Genomic DNA, 12,397 nt, shown 5'->3' with positions numbered 1-12,397 from the left:
TCTGACAAATAAAAAAAAGAAAGAAAGAAAGAAAAAAGTACTCATTAAAAATGACAAAATATTAATTAAAACAAGTCACATTTTTTAATCTACAAAACTGAAAAAAAATGTTTTTGATTGTAATATGCTGCATTGATGAGGTATTAAAAGAACAGTTATTCACACAGTAGTGGTGGAAATACAAATTAGTCTGACCTTTATGAGAGAGACAATTTGGCAATTAAATATTAAGAGTATTAAAAGCCATGTTTATCTTTAGCCCAGCAATCTAATTCTAGGGAAAAAATTCTAAGGAAATAATTAAGGATGCAAGCAAAGATTTACCTACAAGGATATTCAATACTGAGTTTATAGTGATAAAAAATTAAAAACAATCCTGATATCCAACAAAAAAAGGATTATTAAATTATTCTACATCCATGTAACAGAATACTATGAAGCCTTAAAAGTAAAAATGTAGAATCGTATTAAAAATACCATAGTCATAAGAGATTTTAAGTGAAAGCAGATTACAAATAGTGTATGTAGTGGTTGAAGAGTATCTGCCAAAATTCACATCTACCCAGAACCTCAGAAAGTGATCTTATTTGGAAATAGTCTTTGCAGATGCAACTAGTTTAGAAGCGGTCAGATTAGGCTGGGTCTGAAATCCAACTGACTGGTGTCCTTCTGCGGAGGGGGAAATCTGGAGACACACAGACAAGGAAGAAGGCCATGTGACTACCGAGGCAGAGGTTGGAATGAAACAACTACAAGCCTAGGAACCCCAAGAAATGCCATCAGAAGCTAAGAAGAGGTAAGGTAAGGGAGGGTTCTTCTCTAGAAACCATCAGAGGGAGCACAGCCCCGCTGATGTCTTGACTTCAACGTCTAGCCTCCAGAACTGTACAAGAATAATTTTTTGTTTTAAGCCACCCAGTTTGTGGTAATTTGTTACGGCAGCCCTAGCAATCCACAAAGTGTATAAAACACAGCAATCAGGAGCACAGCCTCTGATCCCAAACTGCTTACATCTGAATCCTATTTCTAGCACTTATTACCCATGTAACTTTAGGCAAGTTACTTAACCTTACCGAGCCTCTTTTCCTTTTCTGTAAAATGAGGATAACAGTATTTATTTCCTAAAATTACTGTGAACATTAAATTATAAAGTAAACAATCATCTGAAACAATACCTGGAATACAGTAAATATTCCACTTTCATAAAGCAAACAGGTACCCACACACACACACTACAGTATGTATTAGAAAAATACATTACAAGGTTAAAATTATTTATTTCTGGCTCCTCTGAGTATGGCTTATTTTTGTTTCCTTTTTGCTGACTGGCACTTTCTAGCTTATCTGCAATGATTTATGTCACAATAAAATTTTATATTCTAATAAAATAGTTTTTATTTTTAAATTTAAAAAAATTTAAAGGCAGTTGGTTCCCAGTTGTAGTTGTATGCAAACCCCATCCCTCAGCCAGTGATTTCTATTCTCCCAAAGCCTATTATCAAAGTATTTAAAAAGAAAAATTAAAAAGCAAAATTTACTTTAGAAACCAAATGCTGGGGCGCATGGGTGGCTCAGTTGTTAATTTTATTTTATTTATTTATTTATTTTTAAGATTTTATTATTTATTTGAGAGAGAGAGAATGAGAGACAGAGAGCATGAGAGGGAAGAGGATCAGAGGGAGAAGCAGACCCCCCACTGAGCAGGGAGCCCGATGCGGGACTCGATCCCGGGACTCCAGGGGTGGCTCAGTTGTTAAGCGTCTGCCTTCAGCTCAGGTCATGATCCCAGGATCCTGAGATCGAGGCCCACATCGGGCTCCCTGCTCAGCGGGAAGCCTGCTTCTCCCTCTCTCTGCCTGCTGCTCCCCTCCCCCCGCAACTGTCAAATAAATAAAATCTTAAAAAAAAGAAAAAAAGAAAAGAAATGCTGACCAGAAAGCACTTTAGAAGCACACTGTGTATCATTCAATCAATCGAGTAGTAGGCTGTTGCTCCATAGTAAGCTGTGAATCACTGACCTCAAGCACAATAATTCAAGTGTGAACCCTTGGAAACACTTCACAGAGTCAAGGCTCAAACATAAGAAAACACAACTGTTCATTTTTAGACTTTTAAAATCCAGTACATAGTAATTTCAGTGGGGCTAAGTTCCATATTTGGAATAAACTGCTCCCCTCCCAAGATATACATTAACTTTGACAAATCATTAGAAAGCCACTCACAAAATCAATTACCCTTACAAGTGAAAAGTGTATTAGTTTCATCTGCACAAGGTGATTTAATAAGAATTAAACCTCTTCCATGTGTTTGGGGTCCCTAAAAAGTTTAACTTATAAAATGTGTTCCCTGACAATATCTCATAAGCAAATTCAGATGAACTCACTAGTTAACACATTTTGCTCTTAACACAGCAAAACAAAGTTTTAATAATTACATGTAATTAATGGATGAGAGTCTGTTGCTCAATACAGTGAAGGAATCCTACTGTATTTGAAGAGATCAAATCTACCACTGCACTTTTAGAAAACTATATACCTATTTGATCATCCCATCCAAATATCTTGACAGCTAACTCAGTACAAGGGCTGTGGTATCCACTTTACTGGATAGGAAGAACAATTATTCAAATTACAATACCACTGTTGTTAAAAAATACACACACACACACACACACATATATACACACATGCGCACACAGAAAATTCTCTAAGTATATGTGCATATATATGCACATGCAAAATTCTATAGGCATGGGAATTTTCTAAAAGGTACAGAAGAAATAGGGTCCCTGCTCAGCCTGGAGTCTGCTTCTCCGGCTCCCTCTGTCCCTCCCCGCACTGTGCACGCGCATTCTCGCTCTCTCTCAAATAAATAAATAAAATCTTAAAAAAAAAAAAAAGATAAGCCAGAAAGGTAGAGGCAGATAAACCAAGACCAATCTTTGGAGGGCCCTGAATGTCAAGCTAAAGCTCTGTTCTTTATCTGGTATGCAACAAGGGCACTGTTTAAAGGTTTTTAAGAAAAAAAAAACGGCCCAGATCAAAGCTGTGATTTAGATTAATCTGGTAGTGGTATGTCCACAAAATGGATTGGAAGGAAGAGAGCAGGGTGTGGAAGGCCAATTTGGAGAATAATTCCTGTTAAGGTGGTGGCAAGGGGAATGGAAAAAAGAGCTGGGAAGTGCACTGTAGAGTGGAAACAAATGGGGTTTGGCAAATGATTTGAAGTGTCCAGGAACAAGAGGGCATTGGATAGAATTCAGTTCAAGCCTAACGTCTGGGAGACCAATGGAGCTATTAACAGAAAAGGGAAAGATCAGAAAGAAGAGCTGGCTGGTAGGATGGGGAAAAGGATGAACTGACCCTTTAAAAACACATTTAGTTTTTTAGTTTTGGGCACCAACAGAACATCCATAATATTTTCCCCCATCAGAAAACCTTGCACACTTTTCTGGCCCAATTTTTAGGTTTAGCCAAAGAGAGTATTTAATATAAGTAAAGGATATATTTAATACAGAGTCAATGAGAAGCCAGTCCCAGAGCATATGACATAATCAAAATTAAGCTACACAGGATTAAGTTGGACATCTACCTCACACCCTATACAAAAATTAACTCAAAATGGGTCAGTGACCTAAATATAAGGAGTGAAACTGTAAAACTCTTAGAAGAAAACATAGAAAAATCTTCACGACCTTGGATTAGCAATGGATTATTAGATATAACGCTGAAAGTACAAGCAACAACAAAAAATTAGATAAACTGGACCGCATCAAAATAAAAACGTGCACTGAAGGACATTATCAAGAAAAATGAAAAAATAATCTACGAGAATAGGAGACAATGTTTGCAAATCACGTATCTGATAAGGGTCTAGTATCCAGCATATATAAAGAACTCTTACAACTGAACAAAAAAAGAAAAAATCCAACTAAAAAAAGCAAAGGACTTGAATAAACACTGCTCCACGGAAGTATACAAATGGCTAAAAAGCATATTAAAAGACATTCAATATCATTAGTAATTAGAGAAATACAAATCAAAATCACAATGAGGTACCACTTCATACCCGTAAGAATGGCTATAATTTAAAAAAAAGGAAAATAACAGTGGTTGGCAAGGGAAAGAGAAATTGGGACAGACCTTTGTTCATTGCTAGGGGGGATATAAAATAATTCAACTGCTGTGGAAAATAGTTTGGTGTTTCCTCAAAAAGTTAAACATAGAATACCATAAGATCCAGCAATTCAACTCCTAGGTTTATAACCAAAAGAAGTAAAAACAGGCACTCAAACAAACACATGTACATGCATTTTCATAGCAGCACTATTCACAATAGCCAGATGTTGGAAATGGCTTGGATGTCCATCAACGGATGAATGGATAAATTGTGGCATCAACATATGCTGAAATATTACTTAGCCATAAAAAGGAATGAAATACTGATACATGCTATACAACATGGATGAACCTTGAAAAACACTAGACACAAAAGGAGTAATACTGTATGACTCCCTTCATATGAAATACCCAGAATAGGTACATGCATAGGGAAGAATTCAGATTGGTGGTTGTCAAGGCAAGGAGGAGAAAATGGACCTGGGTCGTTGCCAGGGCTTGGGTTTCCAAAGAATGATGAGCAACTGCTTTAACAGGTGTAGGGTTTCCTTTTGGGGTGATGAAAATGTTTCCACTAGACATAGGTGGTAGCTATCACATTGTGAATACACTAAATGCCACTGAAGTGTTCACTTTGTCATGGTTTAATTCTATGTTATGTTGATTTCATCTCAATTTTTTTAAAAATCAACAATATTCCAAACAAAAAATAAAAATAAGCTTCCTGATTCCATTTGTCACATTCTAGCCAAGCCAAGATCCTAGATGGCTCTGCTCCACTTGCTCCTTCCTGGTTTCACTCAGGAAACATCCTTTACCTACAATACACTGCTTTTCCATCAATTCAAATCCCCTAATTATTTCAAAACTTCTAAGAACACAACTTGCCCATAGCAGTCATTCAATCTTTGTGAATCACTGGTTCTATTTGATTCAGTCCATTCCTACCTGTTCTGAAATTTTATTCAGTTAATTTAGTATTGATATATGAATGTTTCCTCATTATCCCAAAACTTTTGTCTGATCATTTCAGACATGTTCTTTTCCTATTAGAGCACAAATTATAATAGTGGCTGTCTTCTACTTTTTGTATTACACTGCTAAGGATCTATCCAAAATACATTTATTTAAATACTGTCTGGTTGATAGTTTTTGCTGTTACGTGCTACACAAATTTTGTGTGGAAGGAGTGGGAAGATAAGAGATGGTGAAGAAACCACCTCCACCCACCCTAGCTATAACAGAGATTAGTTTTGACCTCATCTATGATCAGAAATACAAGTCCCACAGCAATACTGTTTGTAAAGACTTCCCGTAGGACAACAATGTGCTTTTTACTGTGTTCCTTTTAAAACTAAAATGAATCTAGATGCTCTATTTGTAAACTTTTTTATATTATACCCAGGAGTCCCAACTTGTATGTGCCACTCAAAAAACATAAGAACAAAGTGGAAAAGAACTCTAAAGCAAGAACTCTCAACCTTCTTAAAAATGTCATAGAGTGTGGGGGCACTGGGGTGGCTCAGTTGGTTGAGCATCTGTGTGCTCAGCAAGGAGCTTGAGACACATCTGTGTGCTTGAGATTCTCACTCTCCCTCTTCCTCTGCTCCTTCCCCCATGCTCTCCCTCTCCTTCTCCATCTCCCCCCACCTTGCCCTCTGAATCAATCAATCAATCAAATATTTTTTAAAAAGTCATAGAGTGCACAACACTCTGTCACTGAGTGTTATGCAATCCTTCCCTACCCTCTCCCTAAAACTGCTGCTTGACACACATTATTTTCCAGAAACCCAGTATTAGTATCATGGTTTATCTGATATAAAGGGACTTTTCTTAGACTCATGCATATAAACCAGAGAGTGGATGAGAAACTCATTTACCATGCAGGCGACTGAGAAATGGATTAAGATAAGGCAGGAGAGGTACTGTAAAATAAGAGATACAACTGATTTTCACATCTAGATTCTGATTTTGCTTCATTGTGTCAATTATACCTTTATTTTATCCAGTCGGGTGCCTCTGACAATGTTGACAAAGTCAAAAGGACATGATTGTATAAAAATGTTTTTCCCTAGTTACTTTTCTAGAAAACATCTGTTCCACCCATCATGGGCACACGTAATGTTCCAAAAAATACACACTGCTTCCTGAAGACACCTGCAGGTAACCTAGTATGTTGCAACACCACAACTGCAAAGCACCATCCAAATGAAGTCAACACTGGCTATATGCTAGTCAAAATTATTGTATTTATACCTGTACCAAGAAATAAGGCCAGTACTAATTCCTAAGTTAATGTCCTCTAAAAATCTAGAAGTATTAAAAAATAAAATAAAATCTAGGGGCAGCTGGTTGGCTCAGTTGGTACAGCATGAACTCTCTTGAGTTCAAGCCCCATGTTGGGCATGGAGCCTACTTTAACAAAATAAATAAATAAAATAAAATAAAATCTAAAAGTGTTATTTGCCTCTTGTCACAAATGCTAAAGAACTCACTTTAAAAACATGAGACAAATGATTTTGAGGGCCAGAAGTGAACTTAAAATCTTATGTTAACACTAAACTATAGACTTAAAATTGGTTAAAATGGTTTTATGTTAAATTTTTTAAAAATCATATGTAAGTTCTCCTCTGAATCATGCTGGTTTCCCCTTAAAACAAATAAATCTATTAAGCTACATTAAAGGATGAGAAATCATTAAATGGTATGTGCTTAAATTATAAATGGTTAAAAAGCTTCAGTGATTTGAATTAACAGAAACTTTCTGACCTCTTAAGGAAGGTGTTTATTAGATATTCTCAATCTCAAAGGAGGGTATAAGCAATGAAAAAGTTTTAAATTGCAGTAAGAGAGATTTGGTTTTGACAAAATTCTAACTAGAAAAGTAATTAAACACAAAATAAGGTATCATGCAAATTTCTGCCCTCAGGGATGCAAGAATAAGCTGTCTTGGAAGGATTATATGCAATTCTTCAGGAAAAACTGGAATGAACTAGAGAATCTCTTAAGCCTGCTTCCAGTTTTAGAATTCCAGGTTCTATACTCACAGCCCAGTAGTGTCTCTGCAAGACATTCCACCTACAGAAAGTTATAGTAATCTACAAGTCATTTCAGTTGGCTTCAGATACTGGGTCTTTTCACCACACCATTTATTCACTTTATGTACTCACTTAGGAACTGAAAATTGACTACTTTTGTTAAGAGGCAGTTCCATCAATCTCCAGCAGCATGGCTGCCAGCTCAGGTATAAACACTACAAAAACACTTAAACTGAAACATACTTCGTCCCAAATTAAACAAATAGAAATATCTACATAATGCACAATGAACTAAAGACTAGGGAAAAAAAATCCTTTATAGGGTAGGTAATTTACAAAGCCAAAACATCCAATTTAGTCAGTTCTTCGAAGGCTTAAGAAGTTATCTGTTACTGGGGCGCCTGGGTGGCTCAGTCATTAAGCGTCTGCCTTCAGCTCAGGTCATGATCCCAGGGTGCTGGGATCGAGCCTCGCATTGGGCTCCCTGCTCGGCGTGAGGCCTGCTTCTCCCTCTCCCACTCCCCCTGCTTCTGTTCCCTCTCTCACTGTCTCTGTGTCAAATAAATAAAATCTTTAAAAAAAAAAAAAGTTATTTGTTACTGACAACAAAAAATACTTACTTTTGAAAACAAAAGCATAGTCTTTCCAACTCAAGTTTCATTTTAGAAAACTTATGGCTTTCATTTTAAAATGATGATTTTTAACTTACCATATTATTTTCTAACAGTTATCAAACAACTGAATGGTGGTTATTTATTAAAACCCACAGCAGGCACTTCTGAAGTTACAGTAAAGTTAATCATCTCAAATTCAACAGGTTAATCACAGCCATTTGAGATTTTGCCAACCTGTCTTAGGATCTATCTCAACAGTTTGCAAAATTGGACATTAAATGACACTTGAAAACAATACATTTCTAGACTATATATCTCTTAACACACAAATGTTTTGACCAAGTACGTATGCATAACTGTATTTATTTCAACTAGTTTTTTTTTTCTTAGATGCAGAATTTATTTATAAAACATGTTATAGGAAATTCAATTCATAAAACAACCTTTTCAGGCAGAGGTTATCAGAATTTTAAGATTCTTGACAATTATCAAATACCCTTTCAAGTTACTAAAGTGCTAAACTTGCTTTTAGGTAGAATGAAATTCTCAGTACCAAGATATCAGTTACTCCACTTTTATGTTAGGTGGACAAAGGGAAATTAACACTAATTACTGTGTTTGTGTGAGTGGTACGATTTGTTGAAGGTTTGTGAACAAATAACGTTCAACTGATAATTCAGAGAAAAAAGTCTTTATCAAAAGGATATATTTCTTTGGGGTGGGTTAGCAAATATGTGATTGTTTTACACAAAACTTTTGGCTAAGCCACAGAAAGAGCTATATTACAGTCTAAAAATATACTTCTATGGCTATTAATTATGATGATTTATTTAAAATAAAAATCTAATATGACAAATTTAGCCAGGTCAAAATAGGAATCAAAATATAATACTGGAGCTAACTGCTTTCATTAGAAAGAAAAGAATACCAAGCCTCACTCCCTTCAGTTCACAAGTAATTCTTCATTTTATAATCAAAGACAAAGAATATGACTTCTACAGCCAAAAAATAAGGTAATATGGCTCAAAGCTGAGTTATCACTTAATTGCCTGGATTCCTAAGAAGCTACTAACTTCTAACTGCTTTAAAACCTGAACCCATCTTTTAATGGCTTACTGCTTTGCTTAGAAATGTATCATACTTTGTTTCATACAGAGATGCTATCTCATTAGAATACATGCTCCGTGCCTTTGAGCTTAATAATTTTTTATTAAGAAATTCAAATAAAATTTTTCTAATGCAACTATAATTTTTAAGTTATTTTTTTTCTTATCCACACTGGGCCTCACCTTTCACAACACCTAAAAACAAACAATCTCAGATGTTAAACACACACACCTCAAACATATAAAATTCATTACACTGGTTTTGTAGCCATAATAATTATACTAATAAATACTGACTCTAAAGAACTAAAAACTTATAGGGGCAGGGTTTAAATGGTACGACTCACAAGGGGGTGGGGAGAAATAATGATCCTCCCCTACCAAACTGGCAGCAACAATATGCCAAGTTTCCTATGCTGAACTAGTGTAAACAAGGAAGAAAAAGAGCTGGAGGTAGGAAGTAGGCAGGCAAGAGAACCCTTGTCAAGATACAGCTTTACTTCTAAATTTCACTAGCGTAATACCTGTTCTCAGTATTTTCAGTAACCCCTACCAAGGACTATTTAAACACCATAGGTTGGTGTTCAGAAAACTACTGTAGGCTGTAGTCCCTCTCTTAGATAATCCCAGGCATAAAAGATAGAAGTGGGGATCACAAATGCTTCTTCAACTATAAAGACTATCTCCTGCATTGAATGCCTCAAAAAGTTTTCTAAACATCTAGAAATTCAATCCCACTCTTGCTATAACAATCAAGTTTAAAGATAAAATAATGGACCTACCAATGATGCTACAAAAAAAAATTTCACATCTCACCTTTGGTGTGACCACAGCTACAAGTAAGATGAGCATCATTCCAGACAGGACTAGAAGAGGAATGGGATAAAGACTAGGCTTACAGCCTCTTTTTTCTGGCATTGCCTGAGGCATTCAGTGGACGTGGAATAAAGGGGAAGCTGGTTGTATAAGCGATGCCAAGAGAAACAAGATTCCACATGTCAGGGGACTGAATGCCCAAACACAGAGAGCAAAGGGCACTCATCCCCTGGCTTTCCGACCAAAGAAAAATGAGTTGTTTCACCTGAAATCCTTTCAAAGGAAGTCTAATGGTCTCTAGTTTATCACTCACCCTAAGTGAACTCAACAGCCCCTCCTCAGAGAACAAGCCCTGCTTATCAAAAATAGCAAGTGCTACATCCAAAGCCAAGAAACACTCCTTTAGTCCAAGTGCCATGGTCTTCTGCCCCAATTCTACAAGGAGACTCCAAGCCAAAAAACTTGGTTCCCAGACTAAGCCAAGTTCTCCATTTTCCCAAACATCCCAAACAACAGAGCTTTATTTCAGATAAGCTCCTCTCCACTCTGGCATTCTGGAGTCCAGGGCTCCAAGCCCCTCCAAAAGTTCCGTCCTCCAAGATAATCTCCTTCCCTTCACTTTTCCTAAGGATTTTCCAGACCCTGCCCCAGGTCTAGCACTCTCGGTCCTCCGTTAGGAGATCTACTAGTAGATCCCACTCCTCCCTGGCACAACTCTCAGGAAAGTCACCTCTCTTACGGTACTCACTTGTCCTCCCCCATCGTATTTTTTTCCTTTTTCCCTATCTGTCCTCGAAACAAACAAACACACACACACACACACACACACACACACACACACACACACACACACACACACACACACAATCTGTTCTCAGCTCCTAACTCCCAAGTCTCTCCCGTGCCCCAGGTTCTTCCACAACACCTAATTCTCTCCCGGAGTTCCCCCTCATCCCTGTCTTCCTCAACCCCAACTCCATACCCCAAGCTTTTTTCCCCACTCCCCAAATTCAGATTTCCTGTGCTGTTTACTCTTAACCAACACCACAGCCCTCTTGCTCCCAGGTCTACCCCTATGCCTCGATACTCAAGTCTTTCCCCTCTTCCCACGTTTCTCGGCCCCTAATTCTCTGCAGAACCTCAGGAGCCCCTCCCCAATCTCCCTTCCTCCCCTCCTGCACTCCGTAGCCCCCCACTCCCCTCGTACGTCCTCTCTAGCCTTGGTCAGCCCCCAAATTTCTCCCATATCCCTGAGGCTCCCCCACGCGCCCTCCACGCCCCGGGAAGGGGGTGCCCCTCAGTGCCCGCCCGGCCCGCCCTGCCGCCGGGCTCGGGTGTCCCTTCCCTTCCCCGTGGGCCCCAGTGCTGGCGCGGCGGGGCCGGCTCACCAGTTGGTCATGTCCAGGAAGAAGGCGCAGCCGGCCGGGTTGAGCTGGAAGCCGAGCAGCCGCTGGAACTCGGAGATGAGCACGTCCTTGTCGGTGGTGCCCAAGCAGCTGAACTTCTGCATCAGCTCGGGGTCCAGGTCCACGTCCATGCCCTCCATGGCTTGGGCCGGACGCCCGCTTCCCCGCCTCCTCAAAACCGAGCCGCCGCCGCCGCGCCGCCGGGCCCGGGGACCGGGAGGGGGCCCGCTGCTAGCTGGCGCCGCGACCCCGCTCCTTTGAGGTAGGCCCCGGGCCTCTCACCGCCTCATAGGGATAAACTCACTCAGCCACTCACTCACTCTCTCGCTCCCCCCCCTCCCACCCCCCCCAGCGCCGCCGCCTCCGCCTCCGCCGCCGCCGCCTCTCGCTTCTCCGCCGCCTCCGCCTCCTCCCGCGCCGCGCCCACTGCGCAAGCGCCGCCCGCCTGTGCCCCGCCCCTTCCTCTCCGGGAGCCCCGCCCCTCAGTGGCGTCACAACCCCGTGACGTCCCCCGCGTGACCTCACCGCGGTGGAGCGAGGGGGCGGGTAGTGGGAAGGAGGAAAGGGACGGCCGGGTGGTTGGGGTGACTCTTGCCTGACCTTCTCCTCGACCCGCCCCCACTCTCAAGGGGAGGAGTTAAAGCCCGGGGTCTTGGGAGAAGCTCCGGGATCTCGGTCTACGGCACCTTCATTTTGCAGGTGAGAAATCAAGTCTGAGAGAAGAGACTGGGGCAAGGTCAAGTACCAAAGTGCACGCAGAACAGTCTTCTTAGCCAGGGGTTTGCCCCTCGCCCTGGAAGGGCTTTTTGCATAAGTTTTAAGAGCAGCTTTCCTGGATCGATAGTGCCGTGAATCCTTGGTTCCCTGCCGCCCTTCATAATGGTTACTACAATTTATCAGTGCTGTTTCTGTTATGCAACAGTAGTATCAAGTCTCTGGAAAGTAAAGGAGGCCTGGATACGAACGTCAATCACAGATCCAGACAGCAACACACGTAATCTCCCACCCATTTGGTCAGGACCAACCCTCTCAAAGGTTAAGTCACGAGAATTTGGCATGCCTTGTGTTTTTAAAATAGAAAACAAAATATTGCTGTACATATGGTACACCTGCCTGGTCAAGGCCCCATTTCAAGATCAAAGAATGAGAAACGCAGCATAGGGACCATCTTGTCTACCCCCTTGCATTCCTATTTGCCCAACACCGCTACATCCAACAGGGGAAATGATGAGTAAGAAATGGCCTTCTGCCTTCAAGTAGCTCTGTTTTACAAATAAGGAAAGTGAGATTCAGAAAGCT

At 40.2% G+C, this 12,397-nt stretch overlaps 1 protein-coding gene across 9 annotated transcripts in view; it reads right to left on the bottom strand.

The window, feature by feature from the left end:
• The window catches only part of ILRUN (inflammation and lipid regulator with UBA-like and NBR1-like domains), a 91,582-nt gene extending 80,153 nt beyond the window's left edge, over positions 1 to 11,429 (bottom strand). For 7 of the 9 annotated variants that reach the window (XM_036072160.2, XM_078055469.1, XM_036072161.2 and 4 more), the window contains exon 1: positions 11,081 to 11,429. In XM_036072160.2, the coding sequence (XP_035928053.1) occupies positions 11,081 to 11,238 (158 nt within the window). In that variant the 5' untranslated portion in view covers positions 11,239 to 11,429. The remainder of the gene's footprint in view (positions 1 to 11,080) is intronic. The other 2 variants (XM_036072163.2, XM_036072164.2) reach the window with 2 other exon arrangements.
• Between the last annotated feature and the right edge of the window lie 968 nt (positions 11,430 to 12,397).

Source organism: Halichoerus grypus, chromosome 9 (genome assembly GCF_964656455.1).
Source record: "Halichoerus grypus chromosome 9, mHalGry1.hap1.1, whole genome shotgun sequence".
Classification (NCBI taxonomy): Eukaryota; Metazoa; Chordata; class Mammalia; order Carnivora; family Phocidae; genus Halichoerus; species Halichoerus grypus.
The sequence above is the reverse complement of the archived record's forward strand: the minus strand, read 5'-3'. Positions and strand labels throughout refer to the sequence as shown.